The 26532-nt window shown below is 38.3% G+C and overlaps 1 protein-coding gene across 2 annotated transcripts in view; it reads left to right on the forward strand.

Annotated features, from left to right (window-relative positions):
- col5a3a (collagen, type V, alpha 3a) overlaps positions 1-26532 on the forward strand; it is a 94906-nt gene that overhangs the window by 21450 nt on the left and 46924 nt on the right. The window contains exons 4-16 of one of the 2 annotated variants that reach the window (XM_073856982.1): positions 617-779; positions 17197-17319; positions 19818-20297; positions 22139-22258; positions 22342-22467; positions 22576-22626; positions 22712-22753; positions 22945-23004; positions 23758-23835; positions 24067-24150; positions 26101-26157; positions 26280-26333; positions 26445-26498. In XM_073856982.1, coding sequence (XP_073713083.1) covers positions 617-779; positions 17197-17319; positions 19818-20297; positions 22139-22258; positions 22342-22467; positions 22576-22626; positions 22712-22753; positions 22945-23004; positions 23758-23835; positions 24067-24150; positions 26101-26157; positions 26280-26333; positions 26445-26498 — 1492 coding nt within the window. The remainder of the gene's footprint in view (positions 1-616; positions 780-17196; positions 17320-19817; positions 20298-22138; positions 22259-22341; positions 22468-22575; positions 22627-22711; positions 22754-22944; positions 23005-23757; positions 23836-24066; positions 24151-26100; positions 26158-26279; positions 26334-26444; positions 26499-26532) is intronic. The other variant, XM_073856983.1, reaches the window with a different exon arrangement.

Raw genomic sequence — 26532 nt, forward strand, 5'->3', positions numbered from 1 at the left:
GGTCATAAGTAGACATGCATGCAAGGTACAAATTATAAAAATTACATCTTGACTGATTTAATTGCAAGTCGAACTTTAATTGTTTCTTTCATTGAGTAACACAAAAGCATAATAAACATTATTATGCTTGTAATAAACGTAATAACTTAACGATTGTGTGTCCAAAAAATTGGCTAGCAGAATGTAGAAGAAAGAGCATCACAGCTTGAGCTAGCTACATGATAACTAGCCTCAAAAACTCCTAGTTTATTCCCATTAATTCCCATATATTCCCATACATTCCCATTGATGCCCATAGAACGTTTCCAGCCTTGAAAATTTAACCACCCAAGTGTGTTACAATGCAATGATTGTGAGTTTGGTTTGTAATGTTTACAATACGAATGTACTGTGACCAAATGTGTATCTGTTTGATAACCTCAAACCAACCATATGTTTTATTTGATAACCACAAACCAAGTGCATAAAGATTTCAGCTCATAATCCACCTGTTCTTACCATACCCTTGAGTTACCACACTGTTCTTACCATACCCTTTGAAATAAATGTGATATTTTATGACATTAAATAAATTTGACATTTGACATTGATGAACCCTCCTGTCATCTCTTTTCAGATGGCATCGGATAGCCTACAGCGTGGAGGACAAGTCTGTAACATTATATCTGGATTGTAATAAAGTGCAGACCCTAGAGCTGATGCGAGGTGACGCACCTGTCGTCAGCACGAAAGGAGTTGTCGTGTTTGGGACTCGATTGCTAGATGAGGAAGTATTTGAGGTACGTAATATTACTATTTAGGTTTTTGAAAGAATTTGCAATGGTGTGATATGATCGGTCAGTTATTGTTCATGCATAGATTTTCCAAGGACTTAATAACAGGAGTTTGGTCACATGCACATTCATACTTTAAAATCTATATCAAGTCTTACCGATCAGGGAGCCTTCCCTGATGCCATAAACAGTGGCGCCCCCAGGATTGTTTTCATGGGGGGGCACAAAGGGGCCAGTACAAATCTTAGGGTGGCACAATTAAAAAAATTATTATGCCTGAATCTAATGGTCAACAGTTTTCCCATTGCTTTTAATGCTACTTGTACGGTATAGTTGTTCTTATTTATTACTAGTATATGATTTACTAGAGACAAATAAAAATTGCAAATAATTTAAAGATCAGATGGTGGAATAGTATTAATCTATCAAAGATGAGTATCGACCGATCATCGTTTGATTTGTGTATTTAAAATACATTATTTTATTACAATGAGTTATATCCAGTGTTATCCAGTTAACATACTGTAATTAAACGAGTGACATACTTTAGTCCTTAACACGTTTCTAGTCTTCTATAAAGTTTTCTCGACGTGGGCACCAATCTTACCTCTCTCTCTGTCTCTCTCTCTCTCTCTCACACACACACACACACACACACACACACACACACACACACACACACACACACACACATACACACACACACACACATACACATACACACAAAGACGCGTTTGAAGGGAAAAGCGCGTGTTTTCGGCAATTGCGCAGCCCAATTCGCGTCATTGGCATTTCGCATCGCCCCTTGCGAGGACGCGTCTGTCTGATTGCGTCTTTGCATTGACTTTGTATGTAATCTACTCGCGCAAATCGTTGAACTTGCGTTTGGTGAGTATGCCCCATAATGAATGGAAACACATTATTCCCTTCGCGGCACCGCAGGCAGTGAGTGCACATGCACAAGTGCAGCGGGTACACTGGCAAGAGTGGAGCGAGACCTTCAGCATATGTGCCGGGCACGGGCGTCATGCACCATTTTTTTAAGGGGGCACAGTGTGCACAGCTCACAGAAATGTGTGCATACACAGACATCAAACGAAATATTATAGATTCTTCAGTCTTTTCTATGGCACTTACATTTGTAACAAGCTGAGCGCCCCAGTCTTCATGCAAAAACCTCCAAAACAAAAGTGTTGACTAACTTTTATATCAAATACTATTCAATCGGATTAATGACATATTGGCATCATATTTACATCTGAAACGGCATGTTTTGTTTATTTACGTTTTGTTTAATGACTTCTAATTGTGTCATTAATGCATTTTGCAAAACAACTGCATTATCCTATAAAAATAATGTAATTTTAAATCCATAAAGTACATAAACAACGAAAATGACATAAGCTATAGCCACGTGATTGATTTTAATGTTCAATAACGATTTGCAACAAATTGTTTAGATAAAATTATTAGAGTAACAGACTTTTTTTTATTAAATGTTACCTCGTATGTGAGCATGTGTGATTCTGCGCCCCCGTGAACTCTGGCGAACTTTGGCGTTGTGCCAAGAAGATAAATCTGGAAATCTCTACTAATATAAAGTCCAGACGTTCACATTTTAAACTATACATTTTCTACACAGAGGAGGTTAACTGCACATTACCGTCCTGGGGTTTGGAAATGTTGTGAGCGTTTCTTAGACGTTTTAATTCCTCAGATAGCCAAATGCAACAGCAAAGCTTGTGAGCGCGCTCCGACGCTGATGAAGCCAGAATAAAGAAATTTAACAGGATCAAAGCAGCGAAAATGACAAGTGAAAATGACAATGATGCAGCACAGAATTTATAATATTGCGCATATTAAACAGATTAAAAGACAAGTAACAGATTAATGGATGCTTCTTTGATTTTGAGGTTGCATGCAAAATCCAGTTGGCTCAAAAACCGAGGATCAGTTTGAATGGGCATGACGTCTCTGGTGCCGGGGTTTAGCCCCGGGTGGCCCCAGCCCAATTTAAACCCTGACAGTGATTATCTAAGTTGAAACAATATGCTTTATATAACCTAGAATTAACTGAGTTTTACTTACTAGTTTGTGAGTTTCTTCTGTAATGCATGCAATGGCTGAACAGGAGCGAACAGGACGTCACGTGTACGTCACATGGATGGTAGTGCGGCTGCGCGTAATCGCGGGTAAAGGAGAGGGAAGGGGTTAAGGTTGTATTCTATTTAACACATTATAAAAATTTTTTTTATTTTTTTACATAGATTTTAGTGTAAATTTTAATGAATACATATTACTACTTTTATTTCAATCTAAAAATCTAAAAAAAAAAAAAAAAAAATTTTTTTTAAATCTCATTCTGTTTGGGGGGGCCAGTGGGGGGGCCAGTGACTTTTATGCCCTTGGGGGCGCCACTGGCCATAAACACAAAAGATTTTTTCCAGTTTTGTAAAAATGTCTCCACTTTTTGGTTTAGTAAAAATTTAATTTTCTCCATACTTTTCTGGCTGCATCTGGGTTCAAAGTTGCCCTGGCACACTGAACAAATGGTGGTCAACTACACACCAACTGTGACAGTCCTTTAATTAACTTTTTTATAAAATTCAATGTAAAATTCTGTAAAGCAGTAGACGGTTTCAGCTGGTACAACATAAACAAACAGCTTTTTTGGAACAAACATAACTTCCGGTAAACTCTTCTAAGAATCAATAACAACAAAGTCCTTTTAGATTAGTTTATTTCTGATAGCAAGTAGATAACCTTAGGCTATGTTTACATTAATGCGTTTACCTTAAAAAAAATCGCATTACTTTTGCCACGTTTACGCCTTTAATTTACACTACGCCACCGTTTTCGACCCTCATAAATGGAGTCGTTCGTAAACGCTGCAGACCCTGATGTTAACGTGACTGTGCATCATTTTCAGTAAAGTAAAAATTATTTTTATTCAGGTAAATGGAGGTTTGCTACAGAGGTTTTGCCAAAAAACATCTACCAACCAGCTATTACAAATGCTATATCAGATGTCCTTATAGATAAGGTTTGTTTTATATTTATGTTTGAGTATTGTTGGGTTTGAATATTGTTGTAATGTTGTTTATGTTTTGTTTAAATTTAGTTAGCTTATTACGAAAGATAGACTGTAATTTTAAACGCCATATAGGGCGTTGTAAAGGCCAATATGAAGGGAGAATTGTAATGGGTCAGACATTATTTCCGAGTTTAATTTAAGTTTTGTTTGCTACTTTAAAATAAATTTCGTTTCATATAATTTGTCTCTTAATTTGAATCGATGTTTTGTTAATATAAGTAACAAAAAACAATAAAATCAACGTCATTAATATTTAATGCTTATTAAGCCGATTGCGCTTTTTGCTATTTCTGTGTGTTGCTAGCGGAGGACGTGCACGGACCTCACACACTTTTAAAAATTAATGCAATAAGCATTTCTGTAGGCTAAAGCTATACTTCACCTCTTATTATGTTTGATTGAAGTTTGCATTTGCTGAAATTTATTTTTGCTTTAAGTTCGTATACTGTTTAGTACGGTTCACTTGAATGCTTCCTTTTTAGATCATAAAGACCTTTCTGTTTGGTTAAAACATCAAAATTAACTTATTAATCTAGAACAATATAAGACTTTCCCAAACACATTTTTATAGGTTCAAAAATAGTGTCTGTTGTAGTTGCCGGCAAAGGATACAGGTATGAACTTTTGTCAATATCGCACATCCCTAGGCTGCATAAATGCACAAAGGTAAGCTATTGTTAGAGTAATAAGTTATTTTACACTTTTATGCGCATGCCCAGTTACGTGATTGGTCATGTTTCATGCGTTTATGGTCGTGTATAGTTTGGATGAAGATTCTTTTTAAAATGGCAGTATAAACGAGGATCATTTTCTTTTTTAAATGCCGTTTTAAAACGCAAATGCTCTTATGTAAACAGGGCCTTAGTTTAAATCATAGCTAAAGCGTATCAAAAACTACACTGCGCTAATGTTACTGTGTAAAATGTGTACTATATAATGCATACAATGTTAACTACAGAGCGGCTTCCAAACCTCCCATCAAATAGGGGTAAATCATGATCGCCGTCTCCCCTCGTCTTTACGAAACCAAAACATTTGTTATTTTTGAAGAGGTATTTGTTCAAGAGTTCAGTTTAGACACTAGCCAGACCATTAACCACTTGCCTGTCACTCCACCCTTTAGAGTGGGGGGTGAAAAGTTGATGTGCAGGTTCAAATTAATATAACTTTGGCATTTTTTGGTCTAAAAGACTAATCTTGGTCTTGTTTTAAAGAAGACAATGTAAGGTTTTTCACTGATGTTTCTGGAGGTGAAAATATTTAACAGAAAAATTGTTATAGCAGTTTAAATTTATTATAATAATTAAAAATAATGCAATAACATATTAATGTGATAAATAAAATTATAAAAATGAAAATGTTTCACAAAAGTAATAATGTAAACATGAGGCCATATGTCTCAAGCAGTTGTGATCCAAATTTTAAGGTAAAATCACAAAAAATGAGGTTTGTGTAACACTTTTAGTGGTTTTACCAACAACGGCCACTAGATGTCAACGGTTTGATGCATACTCTTGTCACAAATTGATAAAATACTGTCACTGAATTATTATAACTGCTAAAACGTTTTGAAATATGAAAACTACATTCTTGGAGCTTTCCAATGATATATAGTTTGTCAACATTTTTGAAGATTTGTAATATGATATTAGAATTATGAATATATAAAATTAATATGCATTCCTATGGGGGGTGGGGTCATGTAACTAAAAACTGTCACTACATTATTTCTATCATCAGATGACCTTGAAATATAAAAACTACATTCTGAGAGCTTTCCAGTGATATATAGTTTATCAAGATTTTTTAGGTTTAGAGTAGGGGTTTAGTGTTAGACATATGTAAAAACAAATTGGGCCTACATGTTGGCCTGTGACCTTTTAGAAATTGACTCTCACTACGTCATTTCTTTCCCAAAATTTTGATGAAATATGAAAACTACACTCTAAGAGCTTTCCAAAGATATATAGTTTGACAAGATTTTTTAGGTTTAGAACAGGGTATTAGTGCTATACATATGTAAAAACAAATTGGGTCCACCTGTGGCCCGTGACGTTTTAGAAACTGACTCTCACTACGTCATAATTTTCCAAAAATTGTGATGAAATATGAAAACTACACTCTTAGAGCTTTCCAAAGATATATAGTTTGTCAAGATTTTTAGGTTTAGCATAGGGTATTAGTATTATAAATATGTAAAAACAATGTGGGCCCGCTTGAGGGCCTGTGACCTTTTAGAAAATGACTCACACTATGTCAATATTTTCCCAAAATGATGATGACAAATGAAAACTACACTCTTAGAGCTTTCCATTGATATACAGTTTGTCATGATTGGATAAGAATTCATATGCAAAACACTGAAGTAATTGTAGGCATCCCACCAGTGGGACAATGACATTTAGCAGGACATAAATGTTTTGAGGCGCACTCTCTTCATAAAGTAATCAATTACTCTCCCTACATAATTTATTTTATAAAACACTGCTGAAATATGTATTCTAGAGGCTTAGACCTTTCCAAAAATATATAGTTTGTCATGATTCAATAAACATTTACATCCAAAATATTGAAGTAAACCTAGGTGTTCCTCTACAGGAACAGTGACAGTTAAGTGGTTTTAAACAAACAGAAACCGGAAGAAAAGTTCTGACCAGATGCGTAATCGGTCTAAGTACACGATGTAACTACAGAGAGTCAAGTTTAAAAAAGGGGGGAAAAAAATCGAAACTATTTGGTCATTTTTGAGCGTGATGCTAAATGGTCTAATCAAATTCAATGGATTATGCTAAGCTATGCTAAAAGTGGAAGCGCCAGCCCCAGAAATCAGCTGAATGGATTCCAAAACTGTAAAAATCAAAGGCGCTCATCTAGAAAATGAGTGGAGTGGCCCTTTAAAGTCATTTTTGTAACAGTAGGCCAACTGACACATACAGTAATAAACTAAGCATGGAATTCCAAATCCATTTTTTTCATTATAGAAAACACTTATTGTGCAGATTCACATTTCCCCCCCTAATAAACCCTAGTGCTTATACTTCCCTGTCATTCTTCCAAAACAGCAAATAACACATTTCTCCTGGGAGGTGACAGTAACTCTCAAATCAGCATATTTTAATTTCATAGCAGATCATATGTTGTTTATGCATCTCTCGCTCTGCTGGAATGTGCAGGTGGTTTTATGTTTAATTGAACAGTTTGAAGCAGAGCGAATTGGGGTCCTGGCTCTAGAGAGGAACATTGCGCTGCCCAGACTTGTTGAGAATATTTGGAAATGGCACTCAGCTCACCTCTGAATACTTGCATTAATGTTGTCTGACTGAACACACATACATTCGCAAATATTTGGATTTTGAAAATATCCATCGAGTCTTTGTGCTGTCTAAAGAAGATGAGTTCATTGTTGGTTTATCCCAGCATCAGTGCACCTAAAGACTTCTGTCCATTATCTTCACAGCACGGGGTCAAAGGGTAAAAGTTGGTCGAGCTTCAGTTTTATTAACTTTGGGTGTTTTTTTCATTGTTCAAGGAGGATTTGGGTGCTTCCGTCTATACGATTCTGTGTGTTTATGTAACAGACTGACAATCGGTTTGAACAGGCACTCCATGATCTGTTGTTATTGCTTGTGTTTTTCTATAAAGAAATGGTTTGACCTGAAAGTCTTTTGGATTACATTTGAATGACAGTCAACTTTACCCTCAGGCTTTTTGGAGAGGTGGGTTGGCCATCAGTCCAACCTTCCAGTCATTTAGATGGACGTTTATTGTCAGGCTAATTGACATTTAAGGCTCCTCCGTCTGCTTTCAGGACAGAAACCAGATGTTTTTCCAACCAATATAGGACGTGCCACATCTCCTGCAGCCACCCACTGCAATAACCTCACACTCCCCATCTCCTCCCATTCAATTTGTTTCCCAAACCTTTTCCACCTTCAGCTTTTATTGACCCTCCCACAGACACATTATAGCTTTAGTGCCCATCCCATTATGTGTTTCGTGCAACCCCTGAAACCATTACAATATCCTATTGTTCACCGAATCCTGTTTCAAAGAATAAACTCCCATGAGTTTTCTTTACGAGGGAACTTGAAAAATGCAGCATTTTTGGGAAGTATAAGGATGTAGGAAGGCCTCAAGGCGTGTCCCAATCCAATTCTTTTGTAATACCTCTACACTAAACAAATGCAGCATGAAGTAAAACAACTTGACTTTCAAGTCAATTCCACCTACTGTTTTAAGTTTTGGCTTGTGAAAAGTTGACATAACTTATAAAATCAAGTTGAAATTGCTTAACTTAATAAAAAAGTTAAAAGCAACAAAAAATTGTTCATTTGACAAAAATTTTGTTGATTTTTTAAATGCGGCACAAGGTCTATCCTGCATGATTTATTTAATGTATGAATTGGTGTTTATATTGATGTTTAGTTTAAAAGTAACTAAGTTAAAGCCGCTCTATGCAATTCTGCGTTTTTGTCAAACAGCGACCCCTAGAGTCGCTGGAGAATACTTGCAACTGTCGTAATTTCCCACTCTAGTACTCCAAAGATAATGACCAGGTAATGTTTCACAATTTCATACAAATATTAGCCTACTGCATGTCTACTAAACTACAGATGATGGTAATAGGATAATAAGAAGTTTATTCCAAGTGTAGAGTGCATATAATAATAAAGTACCGCGTTTGCTAGCTTATAACGTTTTAACATGATTGCAGCTAAATCACAATTAAACATTACAAAATGCCATGACAAAGTTAATTGTGTACGTTGCATTATCTCATAACATTGTTCGTTATAATGTCACTATACATGATTATTGCTATTTATCATAATAGTTTGCAAATTTGCAAGTGCCGTCTCCGATCATTCTCGCAGTACTTTGACGTCATCCGGCGGTCGGTTCTTGCAGCGCCACACGAAGTCGAACAAGCCTAACGTGTGTGACGTTGTTGCCGTAAAGCAAGTCGTGATTCTCGTGAGATTTGTCAGGGGCGGTTCTCTCAAGCTTGCATTGCTGGTTTTGGTAGCGGCGTCCTCCCCGAGCTTCAACAGGAGGATGATTCGCCTTACTATGACTTTGTTTACCACCGAAATAACTTTGAAGCTGTTATATTAAGGTAAAATAACTGCATAGTGTGTCTTTAAGTAAAGTAACTAAGCACATAAATAAGACATGCTTGCCTATGTGTCGTTTTGTGCCGTTTGTTACTTATTTATAGTCATATGCGCGCAAATGTGCGGCATGCCTATAGGTACATTCACATTATAAGCGATTTTGTCGCTGTGTGTCTCTCGTCTCTTTCAAAAGAGGCGTTTCTAAATCTGGTTGTCATAAACAAAGGAGTAACGTCCACTCCAGTAACTGAGGAGAGACGGATGACGTGAACTCCACTGCTTCGTTCTCATTGGTAGCAGTGTTAATTTTGGCAGCAAATTCTGATTTAGTCTTAGTCTTTTGAATAACACACCATTTAGTTTTAGTCTTATTTTAGTCATCTGAAATCTTTTAGTCTTAGTCTAGTTTTAGTCGACTAAATATCATAAGAGTTTTAGTCTTAGTCTAGTCTTAAAGCTCCACTGTGTAGGATCTACTCCCATCAAGCGGTGAAAGTCTAGATGACAACCAACTGAATTTTACTTTCTAGCCCCCCCCATTCGGAACGCGTTTTAACTCGTACGGTGGCCCGGCCGTGTCATGCCAAGGTTAACATGGCTTCCAGTAGTTACAAAGCAAAAGCAATGAAAAAAAAAATGAACAATTTGCAATGTCATTTGCCTGTGATCAGTCAAAGCACACAGATTTATGTTTAACATGGAAAAAGTCTGATTGTCATGATATGTCCGCTTAAAATCACATACAAAAAGCAACCATAAACGTAGCTTAGACACTTCTTTTTTCATCGACGCGAGGAAAATATCACACGGGCTGTTAAACTTGGTATTAAGATGTGTTTTCATTGATCAGATCACAAGTGGACGAGAGAGACACATTACGTTTACACTTGGTGTTTAAATCCGTCTCTTTTTGTCCATTTTCGACCGCTTCTCTTCAGATTACTGAGGAGATGGTTTGTGGACGAGTCCCTCTCCTGTCATTTACTCATGAGCTGGAGTAATGACAGGTTTAAATGGACACGAACTAATATGTCAGAGTCCAATGCTTATGTTTAAGTAAACATTACATGTCTGTGTATATGTAAGAGCTTTCTCTGATATTGGTGAAATAAGATCGCTCAACTTTCACACGCTTGTAAAATGAAACGAAAGACGCGCAGATCAGACGCTTTTATCAATGAAAGGCTAAAAATAGCGCTGTACACCGTGTGTTTGTGTTAGAGGTCAGAAAAGATGAAAAACATTTATCTCAGTACCTCAGATTACATAAATGTGCGGAGAGACGGCGTGTGGCTGTTCCAAGACATTAAACCACATGCATGTTTACACTAACAAGTGTTACGCATACCCATGTTCAAGTTTACAACATAAACTGTATAGATGTAAACGAATATGCTGAATTACCTGTGGTGAAGTAACCTAGCAACTTCATTGTCCAATGAGCCCCATCTTGGAAAACTAACTCCAATATTGACTTTGGTCTTGATGTTTTTCCTGTCGCGTTGTCGTTTAAAATCCATGTTTCGCTTCCTTGGCGTCTTGTTTTAATGTCCTCGAGATTAGTTCTTCAACAGGCTTTCAAATCAAAGCATTAGATCGCAGGTTTATCACGGCGTGCGGCCGAAGGATTCAGTCTAACGCAGGTCGCATATCCGGGCTGCATACGTCATCAAGCCTGGTTTATTTAAATTAACTGAGCATTACATTCGCAAGTCATAAGCATATTACATCAATTTACAATTAACTAAGAATAAATGTCAGCTTTATAATTGTTAATATTCTGAAATAAGACTGTCTTGATGACGTATACCGCCTACACATGCAACCTCCGTAGGCTTCAGCTCGCGGCCAGCTTGAGTGTACTCTGAAAGCGCGAAAGGTGGAGCTTGAATTTCAGGAATGTCCCTCGTCGGCGAATGTATTTCAAAGATGGAGGCACAACATGGATTCAGCCAGAGAGCGACTCGATCGTATGTATTTTAAATAGCAGATTCTACACTTACGAGAATACTTTGATTAGTGGGGTGGAAGGAATTACACATGAATGAGCACATACTTTTGGAAGAAAACATGGGTTTTTGCTAAGAATTAACTAAAAAAAGTACACACTGGAGCTTTAAGTTTTTTAGTCATTGGAAGTATCCTTAGTCTGTTATGGAATGGTAAGGTTTGAATATGCAATACAGACACAGATTTAAAGGAATAGTCTACTCATTTTCAATATTAAACTATGTTATTACCTTAACTAAGCATTGTTGATACATCCCTCTATCATCTGTGTGCGTGCACGTAAGCGCTGGAGCGCGCTGCGACACTTCGATAGCCTTTAGCTTAGCCCCATTCATTCAATGGTACAATTCAGAGATAAAGTTAGAAGTGACCAAACACACCAAATTTTTCCTATTGGATTTCTTCCCAACTTGTCCCACAAAATGAGTAGCTCTGATTGGATCTCTTCTCCATTCATCCCTCCCTAACATTTTCGTCTTATTGTTATTCGTTGACTAAAGTGTCAGTTATATTTCGTTACAGTCTTTGTCATCATATCTGACTTTCATGAAGTTTTTATTTAGTTTTCGTCCGTGAAAAAGGTTCATTGACGAAAATTTTTCGTCATCGTCTTCGTCAACGAAATTAACACTGATTGGTAGTCTCTCCCAAAAGTCGCTCATAATTTGCATAAAGTTAAACATTTCTCAACTTTGTCGCGCAACTGGACATGCCCCAACAGTCACTGTCGCTCGTGTCGCCGGAAGTCGCCAAGCTTCCATTGAAATCAATGAGATCGCTCTGCTACTGCTAGTAGCTGCTAGTCTGAATGCATTAAGTGTCTTACGCTGTCCTTGCAGTTTAATTTTAATACAAGTGTACACAAGTTCGTGTCATTCCTCATCCGAACACGATTAATCCTGACAGTAAGACTTCAGATCTGCCACAGTCACACAAACATGATCTGATGAATATTCTCCAGTAATGTTCAGTATTGTCTGCTTTGTAACCTTAAAAGAACCCGCATCAAAACAGAGAAAAACAAGCGCCTACAGTGCCTCTAGTGGACACTACCAGCAACAGCGTATTTCAGGTTATGCAGAAATGTAGGCATAATTACCTTGAGCCTGTGTAGAAAATCTTTATGTCTCAGTGGTGAGTTTGTTCAGTTTGGACCCTCACTGATGGACGGGTGATTCTCACGAAAACTTGGTTTTAAAAATGTCAAGCATGAAAATGTAAAAATTGCTTAAATTTACTTTTTTTCCCACCAGACATTGAAAAACAAAGTCTGGAGTAAATTTGAACATTAATTTAAAAACTTTTACTTATCATTTAACACTTTGTAACATAATTTAAAAAATTTGTCCTAAAAAATCTCATTACCGCAACAGTCAGAAAACATCAACACTGACATATTTTCAAAATGACATGACAAACCTGAAAGAACATAATTTGGAGATTCTGCACATGCATTTAAAATCAAAGTATTATGCTTCTATTAAGTAAATTAACATTTAATAAGCATCTGTTGCGGTAATGATAATCAAAATGTCGTGTAAGCATTCTGACAAGACAATATTTCAAATTAATTAAAAAAATGATCTTACCTGGTAGCCATCTTGAAGTAACTGGTCCATGTGCTTGGTCACTCAAAATCAAACTTTATTAAAATTCTGTATGTGTGCTTAAACTGTTCTCAAAAAGTGTAGCGGAGGATGAGAACATCAGGCATGGACACATCATTTTCCAAATTTTTCTTCATTATTATTATACATGAATATTCAGTAAATATTTTTTCTGTCATCTAAAGTAGTCTTAATATTTTTGTGTTAATTTGATTAAATTACAACATAACGCATGTTCAAACACAGCCGGACACATTGCGGTAATGAGAATTTCAGCAGAAAATGAGATTAAATTTCCAATTATAAATTCTTATGTTGAAATCACACATTGTGCAAGGTAGAACACATTATTGTGTTAATTCTGATGCTTTTTAATGTTACTATATTACACATTTTAAAGCTAAAATCATTAGTGGCGTGGTGTTTCAATGGTTTCGTGAGAATCACCCGGACGCTTATGATATCCCACAATCCTGTGCTCGTAAACAGGCAGGTTGGTGGAAAAAGAGCATCTGATATTAGTCAATGTTGGCATTTTACATTTCAGTTTGATTTTTCTACCAAGACAAAGCATTTATGTTGAAAAAAAATTGCTATATTTTCAGCTCATCTGTCCATCAGCAATATGTTATTATGACTTGATACGAAAGCAGGCCTTTTTACTGGGCAGTAAGGCAGCAGCCTTTGGACCCTCCAGATGTTTAAAGTGTGACTTTTGTATATGTCCCAAAATTAAGATCCTCTACCACATGTGCTCTTGAAGATTAAATACAAAATCTAATCATCTACAGAACACACTGTCATAGCTCATGACTATATTTTTGTTTCCTCTGGGTCCACATTTAAACTCAAGGTCCTGAATGAGCTGTCCTGGGCCAGGGGTCACACTTAACTGGGTTAGGCTGGTACTGGAGTATGTGAATGTTCAACCTGATCTCAGGCCAGTTCCCAGGGCTTGGATCCGGGGGAATCCAGAGGGCTTATGTTCTGACCCAGATCCCTCAGCGTGGGAGGGCTGCTCGGGAGCATGGGGACTCCAGTCATGCATCTATTACTTCCAGATTCCTACAAATTGCTAAGAGTTGGGGAAGTTTGGGGGAACTGAATACAAACACAAAACAAACAGCAGACTTTCCGCATCTGAAGCTGTTTTGTGGCTTTAGTCAGTTGTTTTTGTTTATACAGTAAAGCACTTAGGCACAAGATTTAAAAGGATCCATCCATAACCACTGCAAGTCTGTAATGGTGGTCTGCAAACAAAACCACTGTGTTAAGTAGTTTGTTGTGTCTTGGGTTAGGCTTGTTTTAGCCAGCAGATAGGTAGTATAGATACTGAATTTCCCCCTTTATTTTCTTGTAACATCTGTCTTACTAATATGAGAAATCCTGCGGTCTGGCTGTGTTATTTGCTGTGGATCTTGGGTATTGCCAGTTCTTGACCTTATGTTATTCCACCCACTGGTGTACTGGACTGGTTCCAGTCATGAGTACAGATTGTACATTGACCCACTGATGAAAGATCTCTATAGTGGATATAAATATTCTGTGTTAATATAAAACATTAGTTTGGCGTCTAATCAAGATGTTTCACAAATATAGTAAATACACTGTTGTATTAGCTGCCTTTCAATAGGGGGCGTTCTCCTCCATGGAAATTAATCTTGTTTTTATTTAAGATGTTGTATGCATGTCTATGTGTTGCATCCTGCAGCTTATTTTTGTATTTGAAGCCATAGAAAGTAACACTTTATTTTACAGTGTTTTGTTAGACATTACATGTAATATTATTAATAACAGGAAGCTATGCATAATTACATGCAACTACAGTATTAAGAACATATTTTTAATTTTATGTATTCTGTACTTAAATGTACACTGTAAAACTTTTACTATGATCTACTCCTATCACAAAAAATTGAGTGGATGCAATTAAAAATATTAAAGCAAATAAATAGTCACTATTAGTGAAGTCCACAAAAATTTGAGTAGATATCATCAAAGATCTTAAAGTAATGCAATAGAAATTAAAGTGAAAACAATTGAGTAAATATAATTAAAAAATGTTACTTAGATGACGCTGAACATTTTGTAAATATTATTTAAGTCAATTAATTAGTTGTATTTACTTATTACATGGCTCTCTAAAATGCTAGATTCTGATTGGCCAGTTGCGACATTCCAATTTTCGTTCTTTTTAGATAACTACCTCTTAAAACTAATAACACACGGTAACCTGGATCCTGCTAATCATTTTGGCATGTACAGTTTAATATTATAAATATAAATATGTATTTTAATAACATATTCGCCATTATATTTACAAATAATTAAACTAAATAGTCTGTTTGTGACATTTGAACGCCTTGTCTCAAATTCAAGACTCAATGTAACATTGTGCAATACTGCTGCTTCATTTTTATTTAAATGTTTCAAACAGACATTTTTAGTTAGTCAGCACAAAAATTCAAAATGAAATTTAAGGTGTAACTTTGGACAATGCAGGTGCAACTTTGTGCAAATTCATGTTGCTCAGCAAGTCACTCTTTACGGCAAGTTAACGTCCGTGTTGGTATTGGATCGGATTGTACTCACCGACATCTACAATATTCGATCCAGCAATTTTCGCCAGTATCGGACTAATATCGATACGGAATATCGGAACAGCCCACCACTAGAACAAACCCGAGGTCCTGGCTCTGGACCGCCTGTCACCCTGCATTACAGACCCACTTAAACTTGTGTTTGTTATATTACCAACATAAACATACATGACTTATATAATACCATACACAGGCACGTTGTGCAGTAATAAAATGATCAGAAATGGATTCTTTTACACACATTTCAAATAGCAGAGCTGTATTACCTCTCATTTCATCACACAAGTTATTCTTCATTTTAATTTCCTGCTTTGGCTCAGCATGTTCTCGGCATATGTTAAATAAGGTTATTTGTGTTTCTCTTGAAACACCAAGAGTTTCACCAGTATGTGGATATTACACAATAAGGAAAATGGTTCATTGGGAGCTCACTGGCCTAGTCTCAAAGGTTATTTTTATTTATTACGTCTGACTTTATAAACTACTTTTCAAACATTAAGGGTCACATACTTAATCTTTATTAATTTTTTCCACATTTTAGAATCAGTAAACTATGGGATTTGTGGCACAAAAATATATCAAAACTATTGCAATGCACTTTTAAGCACACACACATTTACTGTACAGACCAGCCTGATCTCATGAATTTCAGTGTTATAGTCACAGAATATTTTGCTCATTTATCCATGTCATTGTCACAGATCTCCTCATTTTTCTGTGTCCATATCACAGACTTTCCTTTCCGTGTCAGTTTCACATATTGGTTACTCAGTTGTTTTTCCTATTTTCTTACCATTGTCGCTTGGATTTGGGGTTAGAACGACTTTCTGTTACATAAAATTACATACTAACCCAAACCCAACTCTAACCCTAACGTCAGGCGACAATTGTTTAAAAATCCGGAAATAAAATAGTATAAACCAATAGTTAAAGTGACATCCTAACCCAAACCCAAATCTAACCCAAACCAAAGCGAAAATAAAAATAGGAAAAACAGTTGAGTAACCAATACGTGAAACTGACACGGAAAAATGCGGAGATCCGTGACAATAGCCTCTTTCACACAGTAATTCTGGTTAATTACCATGAATTTACCAGAATGAATTTACCAGTAAATACAAAAATGTGCTGTTCACACACGCAGTGGCGTTCCGTTATTTTACCAGTAAGACATCATTCACACATCAGTATCAAAATACCGGTAAATTTGTTGAGAAAGCGGAAGTACCTGTAGCACGCGGCGAGCTCAGTGTTGTATTTGTAAACAATCCACGTCGTTCATAACCACGGTCCGTATTTTGTTGTTTTCACGTCTGTGGTAAACAGTCGCGAAGTTGCTCATGACCAAACAACATTGAATGAGACGACATCAAACCGAAAATGCATTTTTAACAACAGTACTGTTTGCACTTTAGGCTTCACAGAGGGCGTGCTAAGGACGTCGGCAATTCGGCGGTAAGCTGTTTTAAACAACTTTGGTGAAGAAATGTGGACGTAAACTTCAGGTGTGCTCAACTTTCAAGCAGCATGTGTGTGGAAACGTCAGTAAACACTGCGGGGGGTAAACGCGTCATCTGTATTAAAACGCTATGATTGGCCCGAAGCTGTCAGCACGGTCTGACGTCGTCCGTTCTAAATGCCGGTAATCCTATAATTTTCGTTCACACACAGCGCTTACCGGTAAATTATTGGTAATCTTACAACCTGTCTTACTGGTAAATTGGGAGCACTGATTTACCGGAAAGGTTTTGTTCACACATGACATGTTAACGGCAATTTACCAGTAAATTACCAGTAAAGACTGTATGTGTGAAAGGGACTAATGACACGGATAAATGAGCAAAATATTCTGTGACTATTACACGGAAATTTGTGAGATCAGGTTGTTACAGACACTTACACAGATAACTTAATCTTTGTTATCTGCATACACTGCTTCTGAAAACTTATTGAGAAATAGTAGATTTGTAATGTGAGGGTTATGTGTGTGTATTACAGGGTGAGATCCAGCAGCTATTGTTTGTGGATGATCCTCAGACTGCAGCCGACTATTGCCAACACTATATTCCTGATTGTGACAGTCCACTGCCATACAAAACACAGAGTCTGGAGCCTGAAGAGGTTTGTGTTTCCTCTATACATTCACCTCACACTGATAAAAACACAGATACAAACTTTTTAATTCCTTTTTAATCTCTCCTGCTCCAGACGCCTTGCGTTTCAGCATTTAAGCATCATTTGCAGGGAGACGCCTGTATATCCAGTGAACCCTGTGCGGCCCACTTCACAGTTTCCACAAAATTGCTAAACTTTATGAAGACATAATTTGTTCCAGCTTGGCCAAACATGTTTTTCTCACAGTCTCTCTCTCTCTCAGATGTGCGCTGTCGAAAAGATATTGGGTGTCTGAGCTGCGTTGGCTTTACCCATCCGCATTTACATTTATCTGTTTGCATTTATTACTATTCTGGCTTATGGGCTCTGCTCCCAGAGATCTCATTTCAGTCAGCCAATAAACAAGACAGGGGTGCAAATAAAGAAGGTGTTCATTCCCAAGCCCTGAAGCACCACCTGAATGAATGAAAAATTACTGTAGCACATGTTTGTGACCTTTATGAACCTCGTAGGGATGCGGGTTCAAGTCCAGACCCTGTTTCATCATATTACATCCTGTGAAATACAATCCAACAGATTTGAAATGTTACTTGCCAGGGCTCCAGACTGCCACCAAATGGTGGCATTTTGCCACCAACATTTGAGAATGTGGCACTGAATTTTACATCCAGTCGCACATGTGCGACCAGTAAATTTGACCTTTTTGTGATGTGACACTGAATTTGAAACAGCACATTGTACTTTCTGCTTCTATCATCAAATCAATTATTATTAATACAGTGGAAATTAGTAGAAATGTGAATATTTGGTTAGCATGTTGATTTACGGTGTGTGCCCCTAAATTTTCTGGTTGCGCCCCTAAAATTTTCAGTTGGGGGCCACTGTGCTCCTAGTGAAAAAAGTTAGTCTGGAGCCCTGCTTGCAATAGCCATGCCAGAGATTTTAAAAGTAGATCTGTTCTTTTATGTAATTTCCCCACCAGTACCAGATGAAATTGCAAAGATTTCTGTCATTGGTTAAGCAAACAGGTAGTTCCACACCAAACTTATGCTGTTGGTTGAATTAATAATGCTGCTGTACAGTATGTTGTTCAAACAGAGCAATGTTTTGTGTCTGACTCAATTTGTCCGTGAGATTTTATTGTGCGGAGAACATGTTTTTGTGATTTATATTTGTTGTGAGCGCACACATGCGAGTGAGTCAGCGCGATGAATAAGCATGTCAGTGGGTTAGCATTTTTCGCAGCCTTCTGGGAGGAACGCTTAAGGTCAGCGGTAACATTCATTTCCACACACAGCTCCCACGCCCAGTTGCATATGCGAATGCGGTGTCCGCGCAGGTCTCACTCGAACTTGGCCTCGGAAAAAGTGCGTATCGGCAGCCGCTCGGTGACAGAGCCAGTTGGCCTTCTGTTCCCACTACAGCTGAGAGAACAGGGAGTAATGGCAGAATTCATCAGCATTGCTCACATTATTGACCCATTACCATTCCTCGCACTGATCCAAATCTTTCCTGCCCGACTTGGCATTTCAATGCTTTGCTTGGTTCTCACATTATTCATATAATCTCCCTCCGACAGGCCTAATCAAGTTCATTCAGTCAGGGCGTTTGGTAATGGCGTGTAAGGAGCTCAACTCTAGCCACTTGAATTGTGCGCTGATAATGCAGCGAATATCTGAATTGTAAACAAGTTGAACTTCGACCTAATTTGCAAAGAGAATAATTCATTTTCTTGATGGAATCTGCCATTCATGTTCATTGTTAACTAGTTTCCTTTTAGGGAAGTCGTGCCACTAGGTGGCCATGTTTGTAACGCCTCCGGGCAGTTATTTTCAGTCATGCCATGTAAAGACTACCTTTCTGGACATGGACAGTATACCGTACGTTGATTTTCAATGAAGGGTCAACAAGCTCTCGGACTGGATTTTAAACGTCTTGGACTGTGTCTTACGAGTTTGGAACATTTTGGAACATTGGTGACATTGTTTTCATTTTTGGGTGAACTATCCCTTTAAAATGGTCCGCGAGTGTGTGTTTCACATATGTAACGTGAACCTTTTGTTGTGATTACGTAATGTGTAAGGTCGGCTTGGCGTGTCATATGGCTAGTGCAAGACGAGAAGTTGGATTTTAAAGTACTTAAAGTAAAACAATAATTTCGACCCTTATGTCTCGTCTGGTATCGCATGCGCACAGTGCCTAGGTGACTCAGTACAAAGCCCCTCCCCTAGAGAATTGCCAGTCTTTATCGATTGATAATTGGTTCTTTGGGTATTCTGTCACCACAGCGGCCATATTGAGTGTTGCATTGCCCCCTTTAATAGTAATAGGAGTGGTCAATCGTGGTAAATCCAATATCTTTAGTTTAACCACCACATAAAAATTATACTGAACTTGCCAGCATTAAACTTGTGTGTTGGTAGCATTTACATCTTTGTTTAATAAAGAATATCTCAAATGTTTTAATTTTGCTCACCTTTGCCCTCCTGCCCTGTCCATAAAAGGCCAATCCTATTCATAACCTTGATGGCGTCATGCAAAGCGACGAGCCTGAGGAACCAAAGAAACGCTCCAAAAAGAAGGGAAAGGGCAAAAAGAACAAGAAAAAAAGGGACAAATCTTCTAAGAAAGGGGGCAAAAAGGAATCCCGCAAGAAGAAGACCCAGTCAGAACCACTTGAAGAAGGTTTCCTCGAGGTGTCCTCTAAACTGCCCGAGTACTTGGCCCAGGAAAGTAAACGTGAAGTCTTAACAGCTACATCAGAGACGCCCACGGCACCTGCAACGGAGCAGCCCAAAGTATCAGTAGAAACTCCAGCAATAACCGTCGATCAGATGGCCTCCATTCCCGAGATGCCCACACATGAACCAGACACCTATGAGGAGCAACCCACCGGACTGCCCGTTACAGTGCCTGAGTCAAATCTTGAAGAATTTTCTGTATCACCTCCTGCACTTCCCGAGTCCCCAAAGATGGAGGTGGAGGTAGATCATAAAGTGCCAATGTGGTTCCCCATGCTTTCCCCATCCCTCCCCATCATCATCCTGATCCCCCCTCACATATTTTAACCATGAGATTGCCTCCTTCCCATCACTCATCATACTAACCCGCCTGTGCCAACTAACATAAAATTCTGTCTGTGTATGAAATGGCTCCCTATACACTTAAAAAGTGCACAGCCATTTTGTAGTGCTGTCCGAAATTATACTGGACATTATGTAGTGTACTTATTCAGTCCCATAATGCACCACAGTAATGAGTGTACAACCTAACCCCCACCCCTTCACTGTAGGCCTCATGCCAAATAAACTCTTCCGTCTCGATACAAGTTTGTGCCCGCAATGCTTTCGACACTTAGGCCGTTTCTCGATGTCAATGATACTTCACGTAAATAGAACAGGCTAGTGAGTGCACGTCATTGCGTCATTACGTTAATGAAAATGTGTGGTTTTGTCCCTGCACGCATAGGATTGTGGGTGATTTTAGCGCGCGAAGAGCGTAAAGGATACACATATGCATAATTTCCTTTATATGGGATATTTCTCGAACGAAGGACTCAGTCCATGGTTGCAATTCCAAGGATCCTCGACATTGGAACAGTCCTTCGACGGATGTCGATAACGTAGCAACTCGAAATTCTGGCTTCCGAGGATCCATCCTTGGCATTGAGAAATGGCTTTAGTGTCCGAATTCACTCACTTGTTTTTATTCACTCATTCAGGTGGACTATATTAGCACACTAATTTAGGGAATAGCGAATGAGGGTATAGGGGGTTATTTCGGACACAGCCATATTTGTGGTCACAAAAGAATTGCTAACAATTTAGTGGTACGTGTAGCTTTGGTGAGATGAGACGATGATATGTTAATGAATCTATTAATGAATGAATTATTCTGTTGATTAATCACAAATAACAATATTTACTGATAAACTGAAAATAATTCGCCATGTCGAGTTAAAATGTAATTTAAATTGAAAAAACTTTATTTTTAATGCCCCATCTAGCTAAACTGTGTCTATATAGTGAGAATAGCTCAGTAGGGTGTGATTAATACCATAGATTTTTTTTAAACTTTATTTTTATATAGTTAATCACACCAAATAAACAAGCTGAATTGACAGTCCTACTTAAAAAATGCATATGGACTATAGCTCATTTCAACAGCGGCACTTGGACGCGAATGACATCCGGGTTGACTAAGAGCTATGATTCATACAAAGTTGTGGCACAGAGTTAGTGGCCATCAAACCTCAGAGTGTACTTTTATATGCTCACTTGGCATGCTTTATAGATCGAAACTGAAAGATGCGCTCCGAGACAAAATGACAAATAGGGCCGACCCGGGCTGAGTTTTACTCCATTTTCATACATCTTTTTGATACATTAATCTACGACAGGTCTGATCGATGCAGCTTCACGCTGTGAATCACAAGCTTTCGCCGAGACAAACCTCATACGCCGATATCAGCGTGCTTCACCTTGCCCTCACGCTGTTATGGCTGCCACCAGAACATACGGCTTTCGTGCTGACATCATCATCATCATTTGTTAATAAAACCTCCTAAGCTGTTACTACCCCACACTCACCTTCCCAGCACTCCATGTTTGATTTATGAATGTTTCTATAACCCTGTGAACTCATTACGCTAACACTGTTATCCAGCAATGACCTGGAGATCTGAAGCACAGTTCATTTTTCTAAAGCTCATATGCCCGTGTTGGGCGCAGCCAGAGTAATGCAGAATGGAAATGATTGACTGTGCTTGGCATCTCCATGGTTACATTGGGGAATAACTAACTAACTCCTCTGTGTCGATGTGCAGGAGGAGAGGCCAATTAAAACGCCGGAGGTCGAGGAGTTTAGCGACGACCTTTACCGCGATCAGCACGATGAACTTTCGGTCTCCACGGTGACGGTCGGCCACAATATCACGGATTATGAGGTATGTGCCGCGGTTTTCAGACAGAGCTCAGAGTCGGCGTATTCGGACAATAACCCTGTACAATATGTTTTTTTCATTCAAAGACCTTCGAGTACGATGATTTTAAAAACGACTCGGACAGCACCGAGCGGGAATATGAGGAGTACGAGGTTTACGAGGACCGTTTTGGACCTGCACAGAGAGAGAGGGCCATTACATGGGATGGAGAGGTAGAGTTTTGCTCTGTGTTACAATCAGTTAACCACCCATAACTGAGGATTTCCTCAAACAGCTGTGACCTAGAACTGATCTTTCGCTTGTTCTTCCTCTTTTTTCAGGGCAGAAGATTCGAAAAGGGGCAGAAGGGAGAGCCAGCTGTTGTTGAACCAGTGAGTGTTGAAGTGTGAAGGCAAACACATACAACTACTAATCTGTTGTGTGGCTGATGCATATCTTTATTATGTGTTTCATAAGGGCGCATATTTTTACGGACCTATTGGCCCACCAGGACCAACAGTAAGTGGTGTTGACTATCTAATGCTATTAAGAATGTAAAACAGTCATGCTTAAAAAATGTCAGTTAGTTTTAAATGGCAAAGAACTCCAAGTCTGATGAATAATACTTTGAGAATAATTGAGGAAAATGTCTTATGTAGTATAATATTAGCTTTCTATCAGGAAATCTTAATTTTTATATCATTTCTCAGGGCCTTCCTGGCATTCCTGGCATCACAGGGCCCCCAGGACCCAGCGGAGACCCCGGTGACACGGTGAGTGTTCCCATCATCACATGACCCATTCGACCCAACATGAACTTGGAGTCGAGGACAAGCAGGACACATCCACAGGGACGTGAGAGGATATGACTGGACTCTTGCACAGATCCAATAAACTTCACATGTGATTCATAGCAGCTCCAAGGGACCACCAACCTCCTCCGGCACAGGGGAGCCGTGACTCATCTCACAGTTTGACCTAATTTGCTCTGGACAGTGTGTCTGTTCATATAGTCTGACTCGCACTTTATACACGTTCCCTTAGCGGGGTAAACAGACTGCTGACTTCCAACTGCTGTAAAGAGCCTAAATTTATCAATTACCTCTGACAGTGGGGATGAAGATAGATTTTTTGCTCTGTCTCTGTTCAGTTTAAAGCCTCTGGCCGGTTATGAATCAACTTCTTTACAGTGTCAGCTTCACAAAAGAGTTGCATTTAAGGAAAAACATCAAAGCATATCCACTTGCGATATAATCCTGCAGAGGGCTTATAACATTTTAGAAGCTGAAAGGCAAGAGAAAAGTCACAGGGTTTGAAAATTGAAGCGCTGTGCTCTTCAGATGACTGACAGCTTTTGATTTGCTGAGTTTTTAAACGTTTTACGCAGGCATGTGAGCACATTACGGTTTAATACAAAGCACAACACATTGTTAAGCATGCTGATTAAAGCAGCGCTGTTAAAAATATTAATAATGACGTTTTACTGGCACTATCAATGAATTGTGCAAATTGTCTTCTGTCATACGGGTCCTCAGGGGCGTCCAGGCCTGCCTGGTGCTGATGGGATACCAGGTCCTCCCGGCACTTTGCTGATGTTACCCGTAAGTTATTCTATCTTGTGTGGTAATGCATATGAACTACTTGCATAGGACTTGTTTGTCAGAGGAAAAACAGGCTTCAATATCTTATTTTGGCCACATGGGGGAGCTGTGATGTAATCAGACTCAATGGCATCCAATGCATGTCCATACTGTAGATTAATTTGTGTACACTGTCGTCTTAATAGCGTATTTAATATGTAGTTAAATTATAATTCTCTTGTTCTTTCACAGTTTCAGTATGGAGGAGACTCTCAGAAGGGTCCTTCGGTGTCTGCTCAAGAGGCACAAGCTCAAGCCATTTTGCAACAGACCAAAGTAAGACCCGAATTAATATTTGGAACTTCAGCTGTCACTGGGAAAAAGTCCCAATATGTAATATGTCATAATATATAGGGCTGGGTATTGGCAAGGGCCTCACAATACAATACATATCACGATACATGATGCATGATACAATTGCATGTTGCGATACAATATGCGATACATAATAATTTTTTTATCAAAAATATAAAAAATAGAGCTAAATAATAATAATAAAAAATGTTAAAGCCAAAGTGCTTCCACACGTCAGCTTTGAAAGCTGCAGGCGTTTTTACATTTTCTGCCATTTTTTCACTCCTTTTAACTTCTGAGACATTGGCCGAATGGCCGTATATGACAGACAACTGGACAGCGACAACTACAGCAGCGGCGGAGGAGGTCGTTTGACGCACACAGAGGGATTTTATGTTTTTTTTTTTTTTTAAATATCGATAGTAGAGATTGAAATATGGAAATATTATCACGATAGTTAGCTGTATCGATATTTTTGCACAGCGCTAATAATATGTGATCTTAATGGATTTTTCACACCAGAATTAAAAATTGTCATAAATCACCCACATGTCCTTCCAAACCCGTAATTCTTTAGATTGTCTTCGGATTTTATTTTTAGATAGTCTTGACGAACCAGACTGCTATTCAACGGACACTATTCAAGCCCAGACAAGAATGAAAGACATCGCAAAAAAGTGCCATTAGTGGTTTAATAAGAATATTATGAAGCGATGAGAACACTTTTATGTGCAATGAAAACAAAACTTTATTCGACTTTATTCAACTATTTGTTTTCCTCGTTCGCGTGTTCACAGGTATGCTACTAGTTCACAGTGTGACCCCTGAGGTAGTTTCTTGGCGTAAACTCGTAGTCTGCTCGTGAACGTGTGAGCGAGGGAAACAAATTGTTGAATAAAGTCTTTAGTCTTGATTTCTTTGCAGAATTACACCAGGGTAAGCGATTTATAATCAAATTTTCATTCTGGGGTGAACTATCCCTTTAACTTATAGAGGAGCCATATCTAGGGATATAAATGTCTTAGTAACTTAAAGGGGATGTGTCATGAGTGCTATAATTGGGTCCCCAGTGCTTCTATCAACCGAGAAAATGTGAATAAGATCAACCCAGTAATTTAGTTTTGGTGAGCCATTCTCTGCAGGCCTGTGAAAAAATAGGTAATTGAAATGTGGCTCCCCTTGTGATGTCAGAAGGGGATAATACGGCCTCTTAATCTGCACTATCCAACCACGGCACTGCCATTTAGTGCAGAGATCAGCTCATTTGCATTTTAAAGGACACAACCAAAAACAGCACATTTGAGCTCACACCTAAAAAGTTGCAATTTTAACATGCTATAATCAATTATCTATATGATATTTTAAGCTAAAACTTCATATACATACTCTGGGGACACCAAAGATTTAAGTCTTTTGAAATGTCTCCTTTAAGGATGTTTTTTTTTTTTTGCCAATAAGTACTGTAAGCCACACAAAACACCTTAACAACCACTGAAAATGCCTTAGCAACCACATAGCAATCAAATGAAAAGCTACTGTAATAGTGTTCCCGTAGCTCAACTGATAGAGGCTTTTGTTAGCAACACGAGGGTCATGGTTTTTTTTTCCATAAAGAACATGAATTTTACTAACTTACTGTATATAGTCTGAATGCACTGTAAGTCTCTGTGGAGTAAAGCATCTGCTAAACGCATAAAAATATTAATGTACCGTTTAAAAAAACACTTAGTATATCATAGTAACTGATTAGGTGTTGTGGTGGTTTGTTTGGCATGGCCAAGCAAATCTAATGATTAAAAAATATATAAAAATCTATTACTGAATTTACTGAATTTGAAATTAGTATAATATAAATGAACGAGTTCAAATGCATGTGTAGTTTGAGAAGTCTGAACTTTTTTTCTTGTCTTTTTCTCTCATCTTTGCTTTCAGCTATCATTGAGGGGCCCTACGGGTCCATTAGGTCTCACCGGGAGACCCGGCCCAATGGTGAGAAACCTTCTGCATTTCACTTCCAGTTTGTTTAACGTTTGCGCTCTGCTTTGAATTCAGATCGTTGGGTTCAGTGAAAAGTCGGTCTTTGAAACTGTAAAAATATGTATTTGTTCCAGGGTCTTCCAGGTCCCAGTGGGCAAAAAGGTGACAGTGGAGAAAGTGGGCCTCCGGTAAAAAAAAAAATCCTTTCATATTTCCGCTTTACATTCAGCACCCTTATAAACACTCGTAGCCAGTGTGCAATGGACAATCACCATCTTTTCTTATTTATCTTTTTTAAGGGTTCACGTGGGTTGCCAGGCCCTCCAGGTCCTAATGGGAGAACAGGAAAGATGGTGAGACTGAACAAAATTGATCTTAAATGAATAA

This window comes from Misgurnus anguillicaudatus, chromosome 19 (genome assembly GCF_027580225.2).
Source record: "Misgurnus anguillicaudatus chromosome 19, ASM2758022v2, whole genome shotgun sequence".
Classification (NCBI taxonomy): Eukaryota; Metazoa; Chordata; class Actinopteri; order Cypriniformes; family Cobitidae; genus Misgurnus; species Misgurnus anguillicaudatus.